Consider the following 16,608-nt stretch of genomic DNA (forward strand, 5'->3'; position numbering starts at 1 on the left):
TTCTGCTGTGATGCCTTTTCCAGGTCCTCCAGCCCCCTTTTCCAGGCCTGTCTGGCCCTGGAGCCACATTAATATTCGGGGAGGGAGGGAGTTCTGAGCCACTGGTGCTCCAGGCCCCAGACCCCAGACCCAGGCCCCAGGCAGGCTGAGATGAGCTCAGGCTGCAGGGCCCATCCCCTGCCAACCTTGATGACTCACGCTCCCCATTAGCACATTTTTTCCACCCCACATCTGCCTGCTGAGCTTGGGGGCCAAGTATCTGCCCCCGCCCCACTCCCCTTCCTCCCCCTCCAGCCTGGGCCCCACCAAGCCACTCTCTCTCCCCGCCCCTTCGATCCTGGGGCTATCTCAGGGCAGCCTGGCCTTCCCCCGCCTTCGGACAGGGACCTGCAGCTTGGGTCTGGCCATTTACCCTCCAGCCCTGCAGTTCTTTCTTGTCTCAACAAGTGACTGTTGGTTGGAGGCTGAACCCTGTGGTTTGGACCATTATCTGGACATCAACTGACCCTCTCCCCTAGTGGCATGGATGGTGGGGTAGGGCAGAGCAGAGGGGCTGCTGTGGTAAACAGTGAGGGTGGGACAGGAGCAGAGACCTGGAGAGATAGGCAGGAGTGGGAGACACCCAGAGGGAAGGACCCGAGGGAAGAGGGAGGTCCACTGAGGCAGAGCTCCAGGGCCAGAGGCTGCTCCAGCCCCTTTTGGCAGGTCTCCCGGCCCAGCGCCCGAAGTGTCTGGGGCCAGCCAATCCCCCCCCCCCCATTCCCCCACGCCTCCTCAGCCCCCTCCTGGTCCCCCGCTGCCTCCTCCACTGTTCTCTTCCCTTCCTGGTGCCGGCGTGTCCCCAGCCCCCGCCCGCCTGCCCGCCCCTCCTCAGTCCAGGGCGCTGCCGGCACTTCCCCTCAGCTTTTACTGCCTCCGCCTCCTCGACCTCGTCTGCTCCCCCCCGTCCCCCAGCCCCCCCAGCCTGGGTCCTAGGGGCTGGCTCTGCAGAGATGAGGGTCTTGGCCTACCTCCTTGGTGAGTGACCGCAGAGACCCAGAGGTCCCTGCTCCCAACCCCTGCCTCCTACTGACCCTAGCTCCTTCTGGGCATCTGGGAGTCCTTACTTCTCCCATTCAGGGACCCAGAGGTCCTGACCCCCAGCCCCTGCCTCCTAGACATCTGGAAGTCCTCGCTTCTCCCCTTCAGAGACCCAAGAGTCCTGGTCCCCAGCCCCTGCCTCCTGGACATCTGGGAGTCCTTGCTTCTCCCCTTCAGGGACCCAGGAGTCCCAGCCCCCAGCATACACTTTGCTCTTCTGGCTACTCTCCACAATCCTAAACATTTAGTTTTCATTACTTTCAAAAGGATCCAGCAGTCTGCCACCCTCCTCCAAGAGAGGTCCAGATGGCATCTTGTCCCCCATTGTCTTCTAAGATCCAGAAATAGGGTTCCCTGTTCCCTATTCCCTTCTCAAGAGCCCAGTCAGCTGCAGCCTCCACCGTCACTGACCTTTGTTCCCTGTGGTGTCCAGGTCTCATCCCCATCAAGGGTCCAAACATCTAGGCTCTCCTGGAAGCCAGGTTGAAGGTCCCTTCCTCTTTCTGAACTGTTCTCCCAGGGACTGGGGCTCCATTTCCTCAGGTCCTTCCCACTGGGTTCAGAGATCCAGGCATCCCCATTCAGAAACCTGGAATCCAGACCCTCTCCCCACTGCTTTGTGAATGCTCGACCCTGTCAAGGCCCTACACAGCTTCATACCTAACCCAGATCCCTGAGTGTCTCCTCTGAGGCGGTGACAGGGGCAAGGACTCCCCACCTTCACCTTATCGCCCTCATCTCTCTTCCAGCTGTTCTGATGGGGATTCAGGCTGTGGGTGAGTCTTTTCTGAGTCCCCTTCTCCTCCTTCCCTGTCATGCCCTTTGTCACCACCCAACTCCACCTCTGGGCTTTAGCTTTGGAGCTCACTGGATTCTCCCCTTCCCTCACTGGTTGTCTTGGGGATACAGGCATCAAGGATACTGTGGGCTAGACCACAGGGCTCCAAACATTAGGCTCTTCATTCTTTGTTCATGGGAACCCAGCCTTCCCCCTCCCCAGTACACAGCCACTCCCTCAGAAGCCCCGAGTCTCTACCCTGCCCATCATAAACCTAGGAGTGTGGGATCCCTGGGCCCCCTCCCCAACAGGGACCCAAGTGTCCAGCCACCCAGCAAACGTGTGCTTCTCCAGCCCTACTCATCCCAGGGACTCAGACCCTCTCAGCACCCCAGGACCTCCAACCCATTCTTTGGACAGGGACTCAGGCATCCAGCTTCCTAGCCCGGCTCAGTTCTCTAACCTTGAACTCAAACCCTCAGTGACTCAGCCTTTGGGTCTCCCAGGCCCTGCTCCCCTCACTGACCTAGCTTTTCTCAGGATCTCAGGTGTCTGCTCTCTAAACCTCAACTCTCCTCAGGCATCCATGGGGACTGGCATGCCAGCCCCTGGTTCCTTAGGGATAAAGATTTCCAGGACTCCTATCTGCCTCTTCAGCAGCTCAAGTATTTAGTGCCCCCAGGCCCCCTCAAAAGCCTAGGGATACTGCTGGGCTAGATGAGGGTCCCTCCTCACTGGACCCCCCTCGGCAGAGCGGCTTCGCCTGGCTGGGGGCCCCCATGGCTGTGCCGGGCGGCTGGAGGTGCGCCACGGGGGGCGCTGGGGAACGGTGTGTGACGACGGCTGGGACCTGCGGGATGCTGCTGTGGCCTGCAGGGAGCTGGGCTGTGGAGGAGCCCTGGCCGCCCCAGCAGGAGCTTTCTTTGGAGAGGGGATCGGGCCAGTCTGGCTGAGTGAGCTGGCTTGTCGTGGGTCTGAGAGCCGGCTGGGCCTCTGTCGTCACCGAGGCTGGAAGGCCCACATCTGCTCCCACGAGGAGGACGCTGGCCTCGTCTGTGTAGGTAAGAGCTCCAGTCCCCGGCCCTCCAGGGTCCTGCTCTTTCCTAATCCTCACCCTCTCCAAGATGGAAGTATCCAAGAACTCTGGCATGGGACCCCAAAGTACCTAACACTATGTTTTAGGAAGCCTGGCACTGGAACTCCCAGGGCCCTCCCCACTAAACACCACTAAGCTCTTCCAAATCTGCCCACTCCCTACAGGTCAGCGGGCAACCAACTCAAGGTCGGATTCAACAGAGCCCCTGGACCGGGAGCTGTGGTCTGAGAGCTCCCCAACATCCCCAGGTGAGGCCCCAAGATCTCCCCCTGCAGAATCTGCAGAGCCTGACGCTTACATCTCCCCTCCCCTTCCCTCATTCACCCTTCCCCTAGCTGGGAACCCGACAAGCAGCCCCCAGAAGGCCCCTCGGCCTCCCAAGCTGCCCAAGGCCACCCGGGCCCCTCTGCTGACTTCCAGTGCTTTCCGACAGGGTGAGTGACCACCCCCACATGTCCCTCTAAGATAGAGCCAACTCCCCTCACCCCCCTCCACCTTTTCATTTCCAGTTTAGTTCCCCCCCAAGTCCGCAGCCAAAACTACATCTGGGTACTATTAGGAATGTTCATGAGGTCAGTGGGGGGATACCTTTACTTCTTATCTCCCTTCATTCTGCCTGCCCCAACTCCCTGGGGCCTACGCGTCCAAATCCCCTTGCCCCTCCCCCCAGGACCCACATGTCCAACTCCCTAGCCCCTCCCCCGCCCCCAGGACCCACATGTCCATCTCTCTGGTTCCTGCCTCATTTGATGTCAGCTGATTCTGTACCCACTGTACAGCCCCCAAAAGGCTACCTACATGACCTGCTATTTTCATGGTCACCCCCACCCCACTCAGAGACTCAGGTATCCAGGCACCTGTTCCTTGCCCACCCTCTGCCTGTCTTAGGGATCTGGAGATCTGCCTCCTCATTCCCTACTGTCCTCAGGGACTCAGGTGTCCTCTGCATAGTCAGGTGAAGCCCTCTGGCCCTTGACACCCAGGAGTGGAGCTCCCCAGAACATATGGCCCACCCAGGCTTACCAGCCCCCAGCTTCCATTCTCCTCAGGGATCCAAGCCTCTGCCTCTTGGCCCCCAATCCCTCAGGGACCCAGGCACCTGGAGGGCTTAGATGAAGGCCTGGCTCACTGAGTCCCTCCTCTGCAGAGTATCTGCGCCTGGCAGGGGGGCCCCACAGCTGTGCTGGGCGGCTGGAGGTGTGGCACGGGGGCCGCTGGGGGACAGTGTGTGACGACGGCTGGGACCTGCGGGATGCTGCTGTGGCCTGCAGGGAGCTGGGCTGTGGGGGAGCCCTGGCTGCCCCTGGAGGGGCCCGCTTTGGGGAAGGGTCAGGTCCTGTTTGGATGGATGATGTGGGCTGTGGAGGAGGGGAGCAGGCCCTCCAGGACTGTCCCCGGAGCCCTTGGGGACGAAGCAACTGTGACCACACAGAGGATGCCGGACTAGTCTGCGAAGGTGAGTCCCAGGGCTCCCAAAGCAGCCCTCGGGGCTGAAAATCCTGTGTTTGCTCCTTTCTCCTTGGCCCTGCCACTGCCTGCCTGGGAGTGGGTCCCTTCCATGATCTGGGCCTCGGTTTCCCCATCTGTAAAATGAACTGGCTGGACCAGACAGTGTTGAGGGGCTCTGTTTTTTTTATTGCCATTGCTATATGTTTTAGCATATCATATAACAGGAATAAGGTCTTTTCCACACCCTGACATTCTAGTCTGTAAGGGAAGGGGTTCATGGACGACCCCAACCTCTACCATTTCTAGAATCTCTTCAGAGGACTTATCAGACCCCTCACCCCAGCACAGCCTCAGCCCCTCACCTGGGTGCTGCCCACCCCTGTCCTGCCTCTAACCCCACGCAACATCCTCATCCTTCCTGATGAGCAGGAAGATAAGGGAAAAACTGGAAAACAGATTGATGAGCACGGACATCAGGGGTCCCCAGGTCTTGACCTTCAAAGCCCCCTGGAACCTTTTCAATTTCTTCCTAGTCTCTCCCCTCCCTCCACACCAACTGACTAGGATGGGCAGGGGGAGAGTAGGCAGCTAGGGCCACAGGGGCACATGGGAGCACAGAGAGGGAACAAGTTTGGAGAGTTAGGGGCATGGAGAGCAGATAGAGGAGCTAAGCTGGGGGACTCAGGCCAGTCCCAGTGTTGGAGACATAGAGGAGAATAGTGCAGACTGACCCTTGTTATTTCTTTTCCCCACACCAGGTCCAGCCCCCCACTTGCGCCTGGCGGGGGGTCCCAATGGTTGTGCTGGGCGGCTGGAGGTGTGGCACGGGGGCCGCTGGGGGACAGTGTGCGATGATGGCTGGGACCTTCGGGATGCTGCCGTGGCCTGTAGAGAACTGGGCTGTGGTGGTGCCCTTGCTGCCCCAGGAGGGGCCTTCTTTGGGGAGGGGACTGGACCCATCCTGCTGGATGACCTTCGGTGCAAGGGGAATGAGACATCCCTGGGGTTCTGCCCAGCCCGCCCCTGGGGCCAACATGACTGTCACCACCGAGAGGACGCAGGGGCTGTATGTGATGGTAAGAGCCCCTCTCTACCCCCACTACCATGGCCAAGGTCATCTCCCTGGGCACCCCATGCACCCTACTCTAGGTGCCTGTGGACCTCGCTCTATTGGCCCCCAGCTCCCCCTCTTGGAAAGGGCCCCCAGACATGGGAGACTCTTCAGGGGCAAACAGAGTGCCCACTCCTCCACCACGACTGACTGTTGGGGGAGAGCCTCACCTCCCCAGGCAGCAGTCTCCACTGCTGGACAGCTCCCAACGCTGGGCCACTTTCCACCTTGAGCCTCTTCTGCCTCTGCAGCCCTGCCCACAAAGCACTGGGCTAGCCTGCCTTCCATGACGGTGCTTCGAATATTCGAAGTCGTCAGAGTGTCAACTTTTTTTAAGTACCTACTAAGTGTCAGCCACGACGCTAGATAGAAAGCACAGCAGACCATTCCTGCCTCCGGAATCTTACAGTCTGCAATGCACCAACAGTGGTGGACAGACAAGTGAGAAAAAAGATAAATAGGAAACAACAAAGGAATTCAGAGTGGGGGAAGATTCATCCTGTAGAAACTGGAATTTTAGAAGGGCCTTAAAGAAAGGCAGGGAAAGCAGAAGGCTGAGATGAGAGAGAATGCTCCAGGCATGGGAGAAAGCCAGAGAGGATGCCCAGAGCCAAGAGAGGGAGACATAGGAGGCTGGGGTCCCTAGGAAGAGTGCATGAGCTGGGGTAAGTGTAGGGAAACTGGAAGGGTGGGGAGAGATTTTGTAATTGACCGTGGATGCCATAGGGAGCCACTGGAGTTTATTGAGTAGGGGAGTGACCCAGTCAACCCCGCACTTTTAGGAAGATCATGTTAGTGGCTGAATGGAGGATGCATTTAGGGGGAGAAACTAGAAGCAGCCAGTCTTCCCATCGGGCCATTGCTGAAGTCCAGGTGGGAAGGGAGGAGGGCAACAGGGGAACAGTCCTCCTTTATGTCACCTTCCACACAGCTTTCTTTTCCATTTACATCATACTGACTCATATTAAATTAAAGTTTAATCGAGCCATATGCAGTTCCTGCCATGAAGTTGTGGCCCTCTATGGCCCCTTGATCTTTTCCAGATGAATAGTAGCATGGCTGTGCCTTTCCACTTTTTACTTGTGAAACTGATCTTTCGAACTCAAGTGCAAAACTGTAATTACTCCTCTTAAACTTCACCTTCTACTCAGTGTTTGACGCAGTCAGCAAGCTGCTAGACCCCGACGTTTTAGGGAGAGAGGGGAAGAGACAGAGACAGAGAGACAGATGCAGAGAGAGATAGAGAGCACACTCGCAGCTCACTGTCTCCTCTGAGTTAGATGATTTGGAATCTTCGCCCTTATTCCATTAGGTGATAAAAGTATTTAACAGAATCCAGCCCAGCACAGATCCCTGGAGCATTGCATTGGGCACCTCCTGCCGAGCTAACATCAAAATATTAATAGTTAGAAAACATCAATGGCCATTCAACTAGTTCTGAATTCAGCTAACTGTACAATTTCATGATAAGATTGGGTTGACTATAAAAGAGAGTTCTTTACTGGATTCATGGAAAATGTAAGAAAATAAAAGTGACTCAGACAGTCCAGGGCATTAAGCCTACAAGAACAGTACGAGGTATTTGATGGAATGCTTAGCTACCTAGCCACATTATTCTCCTGGTCTACTGGTACCTAGGTCAATAAAAGAAATGGAATGGATCTCTTCCCCCAGTGACCCTTCCCTCCCCCATCCCTTCCCCCACCGACCCTTCTCTCTCCCCCTCCTATTCCTCCTCACTCTCCTCCCTGCCCCAACTCTCTCCCTATAGACTCTTCTTTTTCCCCCACATATCTCTTCCCCACATTCACTCCACAGATATGGGGGAGTAGGGAAGAGGAAAAGCTGGCTAAGTGGCTTCAGTAGTGACTTCCTTATCATGTCTCACCCCTATCCAGGTCTGCCTCTGGGCTTGCCCACCCCAGGCAGCAGCAGTGTCGGGGCCCCAGAGACTCAGGCCCCCACTAGTGGGCCTTCTCCTGCCTCTGCCACGACCCTGCGGGAACCAGGCCCTAAAGAGGGTGAGTGAGAAGCTAGTCTGACCCCTGGGGCTTCTGCTTTCCTGGGGTGGGGAATGCAGTTATCTGGCCATTGGGTCCTCCTGAGGGGTCACCAGGAGACTGAAGACCTTGACAATTGAGTCTTTTGCCCCCCTGACCCAGAGCCTGCTCTCAGACTGGAGAGTTGGTGCTGCATTTAGGTCAGTCTGCCCAGAAAGGGTGAGGGTTTCACCCTAGGTCACCCAGAAAGCAATCCTTCAAACCTCTCATTTCACACGTGAGGAAGCCAAGGGCCAGAGAAAGGCAGGATCCAAGAGATCATCCTCCTTGTCTGAGGGGAGGGGGCTCAGAGAGGGACAATCATTAACTCAAGACCATGCATCCAGTAAGTGGCGACCAAACCCAGGCCTGGGCTTTCAGGTCACGTGCCAGCTCAGGTAACAGCACACTTCTCTTGGGCAGGCTGTATGAGTCATGATGCTCAGAACAGGACAGTAAAAAAGGGATTCTTTAATCCAGCAAAGAGGCTAAAGCCAAAGTCAAAGGTCACAGACTCAGTCATGGAACAGGCCATTCTTCTCTCTGGGCTTCAGTTTCCCCATCTGTCCAATGGGAGATTCAATTAGATGATTTCAAAGGTCCCTTATAAGTCTCAATCCTATCACTGTGGGTAGGGAATGGGTTGGAGGGGAGTTCTATCACTGGGCCTTGCCACCCAGGCTGCTCATGACCTCTGCCCTCTCCCACAGGTACCCCTCACCTTCGCCTGGTATCTGGGCCAGGCCGCTGTGCTGGGAGGCTAGAGGTGTGGCATGGTGGTCGCTGGGGGACTGTGTGTGATGATGGCTGGGATGTGCGAGATGCTGCCGTGGCCTGCCGAGAACTAGGCTGTGGTGTCCCCCAGGAGCCGGGTCCGGCCGCTGGCCGCTTCGGCTGGGGGGAAGGCCCCATCTGGCTGGATGACGTGGCTTGTAGTGGGACTGAGGTCCGGCTGGCCAACTGTCCTGCAGCCCCCTGGGGGAAACACAACTGTGCCCATAATGAGGATGTGGGGATCACTTGTATAGGTAAGGTGTTCCTATCTGCCGGCAGCCCTACCCCCAGGGCCAGCCCTACCTACCCCTCCTAAGCATCATCTTGGGGAGTTTCTTGGGGAAGGGTGGAGGGAGGAGAAGAGGAAGAGTTCCTTCCTCTACACTCTTGGGGGTCTCCCCTACCTTGGCTAGGAGGGCTTCTTTAGACTGGGGGGCCTCCCTTCTTGACTTGGGGAGGGCTTCTAGGAAAGAGGGATCTCTTTCCCCAGATCTGGAGGGCTTACTGAAAGAAGTCTCCCTTCTGAAATTGAGGAAGACTCCTTGGAAGAGTTGGGAAGTTCTCCCAAAAGGGCTCTGGGAAGGAGGGAGAGGCACACAGTCCTCTGGCCAAACCTAAGAGAAACACCTGGAGGAACAGACCCAAGGAGCTTTCCTGGAGGGGACCTTTATGGACAATCAGGAGTGTGACCTGGCCCCTGCCTTCTCTCCCCAGGGAGTCTCGGGCCTGACTCAGTCCCAAACCTCTTCAGCTGGAGCTGGGCCCCAGAGCCACGTGGGAATGGACGGGGCTGGCCCATCAGGAAGTGGACCACTGAGAATCCAGGGAACATAGCCACCCAGCTGACCACTAGCAGCCCTGGAACAACAGTGGCCAAACCACCAGGGAGGACTCCATATAGCTCCAAAAAGTGGGCTACGAAGAAACCACGGAAACCAACAGTGCGACCACCTGGACAGTCTACCACTAAGGTCCCAAGAAGGCAGACAACTCGGGTTCCACAAGGCCAGGCCTTCCTCAAACTGACCACACAGACACCCCGAGGCCGGACCCCCCAGGCCTCTCCCAAACCAACCACTCAGATTCCCAGAGGTCAGACCTCCCAGGACTCACTACTGTTGCCCTCTCAGACCACACTACTGAGCATACCAGTGACATCTTCGGCCAGCCCCTCGCTGACCACTTGGTCCTTACAAAGACAACCTTCCCAGGTCATCCCACAGCTAAGCACTCAAGGCCCCAAGGAAGCAACCCCAAAGGATCAAGATGAGATTTCCTCTGAAATCTCCTTAGACCCAGGTTCTTCCACACCAGGGGCTAAGACCAGCTGGGGGGCCTTCAAGACTTTACCCACAAGCACCCCAAAAGACTTGTCCTCTCCCCAGACCTGGCCAGGCTCTGGAGAGACAGGTAAGGCTAGAGCAGGTAGAGGGGCTGGTAGAGGGAAGGAAAGAGGGCTGGGGAGAGAGGTCCACAGGTGGGACTGAGCCTTGCCATGTGGCCATGGTCAGGTCTCCTTCGGCTGCGTCTCTCCGATGGGCCCGATCGGTGTGCCGGACGGCTGGAGGTGTGGCGTGGAGACGTGTGGGGAACAGTGTGTGATGATGGCTGGGACCCCCGAGATGCAGCTGTCGCCTGCCGGGAGTTGGGCTGTGGTGGGATACGGCCCCGCGTCGGCAAAACCTACTATGGATCTGGGACAGGCCCCATCTGGCTGGATGATGTGGCCTGTGTGGGCACCGAGGCCTCGCTAGCGGACTGTCCAGCCTCGCCCTGGGGGATCCACAACTGTGAGCACCAGGAAGATGTAGGGCTCACTTGCACAGGTATAAGGCAAGAAACCTAGAATGGGCTGGGAAAAAATGGCTCTGTGATCCCGGCAGATCCCATGATCCGAGGGAACTAGAGTGTCAGGGAGCCCAGACACCCAGGGCTAGTGTAGGGAGCAGTGAGGTGGGGTAGGGCATGAAAGGAATGGAGAGAACGAGGAAGTTGGACAGAAAGAGAGAGAGAGCACTAGTGGATGCAGAGCCTGGGCACCATTGGGAGGGACCAGCAGGGGACTGTGGCTTCTTCAGGAACCTGGGTCTAAGGGCTCTGGGAACCTGAAGGCTCCTGAGGTCAGTCATTGTAGGAGGAAGGACAGGGCTTTGCAGTCCTGACAAATGGGTCTTCTGGCCCCCCAGGGAGCCTGAAGTTTCAGAATCTCCCCATCCATCCCCACAGGAGACATGGAGGATGACAGTGATGTCCCCTGGGCCTGGGACACCAGCTCTCGCAGGGATGTGACCTGGGGAACCCGCACAACAGCTGCTCCCAGCCATGACCTCACCTCTGAGACACCCCAGGACCTTGGAGATCCAGGTAAGGAGCAGGGCCAATCCAGAGATGGGACTGACGGTGCTAACTGGGCCCCAGCCACCTCCTAAGAGCACGCCCTAGAGATCCTATGCTGTGTGAGCCCATCCTCACTGGGGTCTGAGCGTGCCCACAAGAACAGACCAGAGTGAGCCCAGAGACCCCCCCGCAGCGACACACCTGGGAAAGCCCAGAGACCCTATAATAACGTAGCCAGGGGATCTCAGGGACACTGAGGCCAGACCTCCCAGGCATCAAGTGAGGTAGCCCAGAGAAACCCCCATAAGAGGTGGGAGGCCCATCCCCTCTTGGCCCCCATCCCAGCACACCCCAGAGAAGACCAAGGCAGTGCAGGCTCTTCACAGGCTATGGCTGCTTCCCCTGCCCAGTGCCTTCCCCCATGGGGGGGCAGTCTGCTGTCCCTCCGGCTCCCTGGGGGTGCCCCCTCTATGTATCTGTCTGTCTCACTTCAGAGAGAGCATTTGTTTTGTCTCTAACCCAGCTCCCTTCCTTCCCCCACCCCCAGTCCTCCTTGGAGCTTGCCTCCCTGGCACCTCCCCTCCCCCATCTCCACTCTCTCATGGTTGTTTGTCTCTGCCACTCCATCTGTCTCTGGGTCCCTCTCTCTGCCCCTCCTCCTTCCCCCCTCTGTCTCTCCAGTGTCTGTGTCACACACACACATACACACCATACATACACCCCCCCCCCCCCACAAACTCACATGCACGCACACCCTCATCTCAGTCTCTTCCTCTCCATTGACTCTCCCCATCTCTCTCTCTCTCTCACTTCCTCCCTTATCCACTGTCTATTCCTTCAATGTCTCTCCCTTGGTTTCTTCACATCTTTGTCCTTCCTTGTCTCTCCTGCCCAGTTCAACCTTGGCCTCCCCCCAGCCTCCATCTATATCCCCACATCTTTGCCTCTGTTCCTGGTATCTCTGTCTCATCACCCTCCAACTGGCCTTTGCCCCTTTCATGAGCCTGGGTGCAGAGTCTCTGTCTTTACAAGCCCCCCTGGTCAGCTCTGAGATCATTAGTCTTGGGGGATATGTTCCAGTTCAAATCCCCGCTTCCTGACCTCTGAGGTGCTTTTCTTAGAGTCTCTTCCACTTTGATTCTCTATGGCTATCTCACTTTTACCCATCTGTCTCCCAATATCTCCATCTCTGTATCTTTTCCTATCTCTCACCAGCCTCCGCATCTTTGTTTGTCTCTGTCTCTCTACTGTTTTTTGCCTGCCAGTTTCTGTCTCTTAGTCTTTCTTTGTCAATCAGCAACCGTTTTTAAGGTACCTACTACGTACAGGCACTCTGCTAAGTGCCAGGGGTTGTGGTTATGGTTTGTCCTTCATTCTTGGAGAGGACCAGGACATCAGGAAGGTGATGCCATGACATGAAGTGAATTGGATTTAAGAGAGGCAGGGCTGTGCAAAGTCACCAGCCTCACTTTCCCCTCCAGAGCCATCTGGGTCCAGTGGCCCAATATGGATCAGGACAACTGAAGATGGCTGAGGAAGCAGTGGGAGACCTTGGCCTTTAGGTCTATACAGGATAAATGAAAGATGATCAAGAGAGGCAAGGCCTAGGATGAAGAGGGGCTGGGGAAGGCTTCCTGCAGGTGGGATTTTGGTTGGGACTTAAAGGAATCCAGGAAGGCCAGTGGTCAGAAAAGAGCAGGGAAAGAAATCCAGGTGTCCAGAACCACTGGAGAGAATGCCCAGAGCCAAGAGATGGATGGTCTTGTTAGTGGAACAGCCAGGAGGCTGTTGTCACTGGAGTGAAAATTAGGTGGTGTATTGGGGTGGAGAGAATGTAGGGTACAAGAAGATTGGAAAGGTAGGGGGGAGGATTTTATATTTGATCCTGGGGGTAATAGGGAGTTATGAGAGTTTCTTGAGTAGGGGAGGACATGGTCAGATCTGCACTTTTAGAAGGCTCACTGTATGATGGAATGGAGTGAGGAACGACTGGAGGCAGGTAGACATGAGGTGATGAGGGCATGCCCCAGGGTGGGGGCAGGGTCAGTGGAGAAACAGTGCCACGGTGAATCTAATGGGCCTTGGCCACAGCTTGGATATGAGAGATGAGGGAGAGACTCTGAGGTTGGGAGCCTGGGGTTGGTGGTGTCTTTGACAGGAACAGGGAAGAAGAGAAGAGAGGGGTAGTTCAAGAAGAAAGACAATGAGTTGTTTGGGGCATGTGGAGTTGAAGATTCTGTATGGGACATCCCATTTGAGATGTCCCATGGGCAGTAAAGATGAAGGCTTTAGGTCCCCAGAGACCTCAGGGCAGAATAAGGAGATTTGAGAATCATCTGTGTAGATAACAATTAAATCCCTGGGAGCTGATGGCCTCCTCACATAAAGTCATCCAGAGGGAGAAGAGAAGAGGGACCAACACAGAACCCTGTGGGATGCAGGCCATTAGTGCACATGTGACCTGGCTGAAAGGGGATGGAGAAGGAACGGTCACACGGGTAGGAGAAGAGCTGGGAAAGAGGAGAGTCACCAAGGGCATCCAAGGCTGCAGAGAAGCCGAGGATGACTAGTGTGGAGAAAAGGCCATTGGCTTTGGCAACTAAGAGACCACTGGTAACTAGAGTGGTCTGGGTGGACCTAGAGCCCGCTGGAGACCAGAGAGGTCTGGGTACTGGCGACCAGAGAGGTCTGGGTGGGCCTAGAGCCCGCTGGAGACCAGAGAGGTCTGGGTGGACTGCGGGGTGGGAAGCCGGATTGCAGTTGAGAAGAGCCCCAGGAGAGGAAGATGCTTCCCCAGGGTTTAGCCACCCAAGGGAGGACAGATGTGGGACGTGGCCGGTGGGGGTGGCAGGCTCAAGGGACGAGGGAGGAAAGTCTCCGCTAATGGCCTCAGTTTCCACAGTACAAATAGGAGACAGGTCCCCGCTGAGGCGGGTGGAGCAGGCTTGGCAGTCTCGGGGCTTCCCTCGGTCTTGGGGCCCCCTCCCCTCGCTCCCCAGCCGCCCCTGTCCCCCAGTCTCCAGCTCTCTTCACCTGTCTGTCTTTCCTCCTGCTTCCATTTGTGCCCCCTTCATGCCCGTCCCCACCCACTCCCTGTGTCCCACTCACTGGGGATGGTTGGGCAGCAGGGGGCGCCCTAGGGCCTTCCCCCTGTGCCATCCCCAAGGGAATAGTCAATTCTGCCTGACGATGTATGACGTCGTCAGGGCTACGCCGTCCAATTGGCCTCCCTCAGACCCACCCCTCCCATTCTTTCTCTCCCCAGATTTCCTTGGTCGGTCTCCGCCTGTCCAGCGTACTGCGGCCCCCAGAGGGACCCCCATATCAGATCTCTACCTAACCACTGACCCCAGCCCACAGCTGACCACTGAATCTAGCACACAGTTGACCTCTGATCTCAGACTGTCCCTGACCACTGACCCTAGCCCACAGCTGACCCCTCGCTCAGACAAACAGCTGACCACTGACCCTGGCCAACTACTGACCCTCGAGCCCAACCCCCCGATGATCTCTGATATCAGCCAAAAACTGACTTCAGAAGTCATCCTAGACCTGACCTTGGACCCCAGCCCACAGCTGACCCCAGATTCTACACCTCCATCAACCTCTGAGTCCTCCCCAACGTCAGGGATGACTTTCAACACTGACCTACTACTACTTGTTGATCCACAGCCGAGCCCTGACTCTACCCCAGAGCTCACCTCTTACTTTACCCCTAAGGGGGAGCTCACCCTTTCGTCCACCCCACAGCCAATACCTGATGTTGCCCCACAGTTAACGTCTGATACCAGCCAACGAGAGACCATTGAATCCTTCTCACAGCTGACCTCTGACTCTAGCCCACAGTCAACCCCTAACTCTGGCCTAGACCTGACCTCTGACTCTAGACCTCAGCTGACCCCTAACTGGGCCCTAGACCTGACCTCTGACTCTAGCCCACTGCTAACTCCTCCCTCTACCCAGCTGCACTTCACTCCTGATTCTACCTCTCACCTGACCTCTGACCCATCCCTGCAGATGACTTCTGACTCCACCTTCACACCAGTACTGACCACTCAGCCCTCTGTAGAGTCACAGCTGACTCCCACCTCCACTCCTATCCAAACTAAACAACTGAGGCCCAACCCTTCTCCAAGTCCGAAGGTGACCACTGCCTCTCCCAGTGCTCATGGGCTGACCCCTGACTTGTCTTCTACAACTCCAGTTCTAGAGCTCAATCCCGCCTTCCAGCAAGCCAGAGTGTCCCCTGCCATCCCAGGGCTGCCCTCAGAGTCCACACCATCCCCACCACCTCAGCATGGTAGCCACTCACAGATCCCCACCACCCTCGGGTTGAGTCCAGCTGGGCCCTCCTCAGCAGCTCCTAGTGTCACCCCCAGCCCCAGGCCTGAGCCTTCAGAGGCTCCACCCATGAGTCCTATACCTCCCAGGATGCCAGATTCTAACTCTAGGCAAAAGTTTGCTCAAAATTCAAGCGTCACTGTGGCCTCAGAGCCCACTATTAACCCCAATCTTGTCCCTAACCTTGTCCCAACACCAGACCAGGGTCCCGAACAGACCACCCCCAAACATCCTCCAACAGCTGGCTCTGGGGGGATCTTGGATGGTCCTTCGGTCCCCCCAGAGTCCCCTGATCCCAGTGATGTGGAGACTGACCAGTGTGTGCTGGCTACTCCCCCTGCCCCAGCAGTCCTCCGAGTCATGGCCTGTGAGCCCCCAGCCCTGCGGGAGCTGGTTGAAGCAGTGCGAGATGTGGGCAGCCAGCTCAGGAGTCTGACCCAGGCAGTCCAGCAGAGCAGAGATGAGAGAAGGATAGCAGGCCTGGAACTGGAACAGCTGGTGGAGGCCATCAGGGGTCTGGGAGATCTGAGTCAGGCCCTGAGAGGGCTGTCGGAGGCATCAAGGGCCCCCCTGGTCCCCGGACTTCAAGAGGAGGAGGAAGAGAGACCACGGAGAGGCGATGTGTGAGCGCCCCAAAGACTGACAGGACAGAAAAACCCTCCCCCTGAGTGAACAAAGACCACCAGATCCCACTGCCTATGGAGGTTTAATTGAGCACCCATTTTCTGAGTATCTACTGTGCGCCCAGGCTTGTGCTGAGCACTTAGCAGAGAGGAAGGGAGGAAGAAAAAGAAAATCACCAGGGCTGCATGGAGGGGGGAAGGAGGATGGGGGAAGGAGGTGGCTCAGGGGGTTAGCCAAAAAGGGGACAAGGTTGCCCACAAGGCTTCCCTCTCTGCAGAGCTGCCAACCCCTCAGGGGGAGTCCCACCTCCATCTGCATCCTCCTGCTCTGTGACCTTGGACAAATGGCTTCCCTTCAGGTCACCACCTGATGGAGGGGTGGTCAGCCCTGAGGATCTCTAAGTGCCCTCTTCCATCTTTAGACAGCCGTGAGTTTCCTCCCTCCAGGCAGAGGAAAGGACAAAGAGTTCCTGGCGTCCAGCAGCAGAGGCCAGGGAAGGTCAGGCCTTCTCACTACTCCTAAGCCTGGGGAGGGAAAGGCCAGGAGGGTCCAGTTACTGGGGGTGGGGGGGGCAGCCGGACAAGATGGGAGGGTTCGGGGGTCCTGTCGAGCTGACAGGCTCTGGCCAACTGCTTGAGAGCTCTCTGAGCACGCCGAGAATCTCAGCTTCCCTTCACCCCGTAAGCTGGGCGACCTAAATAACTTCTGACTGGGCCCCTGGGAGTGGCCGCCTGGGGCGAGGTGCCTACCCTACCAGGTCAGGGGAGGCTGGGGACAGGATCCCTGGATCTGGGCAGCCTCATCCCCAACGAGGCTGGTCCTGCTCTCTAAGAAAGGGTCTCAGCCCCTCTCTGAGGTCTGGGGGCCCCTCACAAGAGTGGAATTCGGCCTTTCTCTCACCCCCAGGATCCCCAGGGAATCAGAGGAACCACAGAGGAGCCCCACTGGGCATAAGCAAGAGGGCAGGCCTGGGAGAATG

The 16,608-nt window shown here is 57.0% G+C and overlaps 1 protein-coding gene across 4 annotated transcripts; it reads left to right on the forward strand.

Moving 5' to 3' along the window:
* The first annotated feature begins 769 nt into the window (after positions 1-769).
* On the forward strand, positions 770-15,700 carry SSC5D (scavenger receptor cysteine rich family member with 5 domains). Of its 4 annotated transcripts, XM_072607665.1 has the most exons (13): positions 771-1,017; positions 1,830-1,856; positions 2,611-2,919; positions 3,119-3,202; positions 3,290-3,388; positions 4,102-4,410; positions 5,162-5,479; positions 7,413-7,535; positions 8,264-8,581; positions 9,042-9,737; positions 9,839-10,153; positions 10,554-10,691; positions 13,930-15,700. In XM_072607665.1, the coding sequence occupies exons 1-13, from the start codon at positions 993-995 to the stop codon at positions 15,630-15,632; spliced, it is 4,464 nt and encodes a 1,487-aa protein (XP_072463766.1). In that variant the 5' UTR covers positions 771-992; the 3' UTR covers positions 15,633-15,700. The 4 variants fall into 4 exon arrangements, with proteins under 4 accessions (XP_072463765.1, XP_072463764.1, XP_072463766.1 ...); XM_072607664.1 differs by having other exon boundaries at positions 770-1,017; positions 1,750-1,856; positions 3,119-3,388; XM_072607663.1 differs by having other exon boundaries at positions 770-1,017; positions 3,119-3,388.
* Positions 15,701-16,608: the final 908 nt, after the last annotated feature.

This window comes from Notamacropus eugenii, chromosome 5 (assembly GCF_028372415.1).
Source record: "Notamacropus eugenii isolate mMacEug1 chromosome 5, mMacEug1.pri_v2, whole genome shotgun sequence".
Classification (NCBI taxonomy): Eukaryota; Metazoa; Chordata; class Mammalia; order Diprotodontia; family Macropodidae; genus Notamacropus; species Notamacropus eugenii.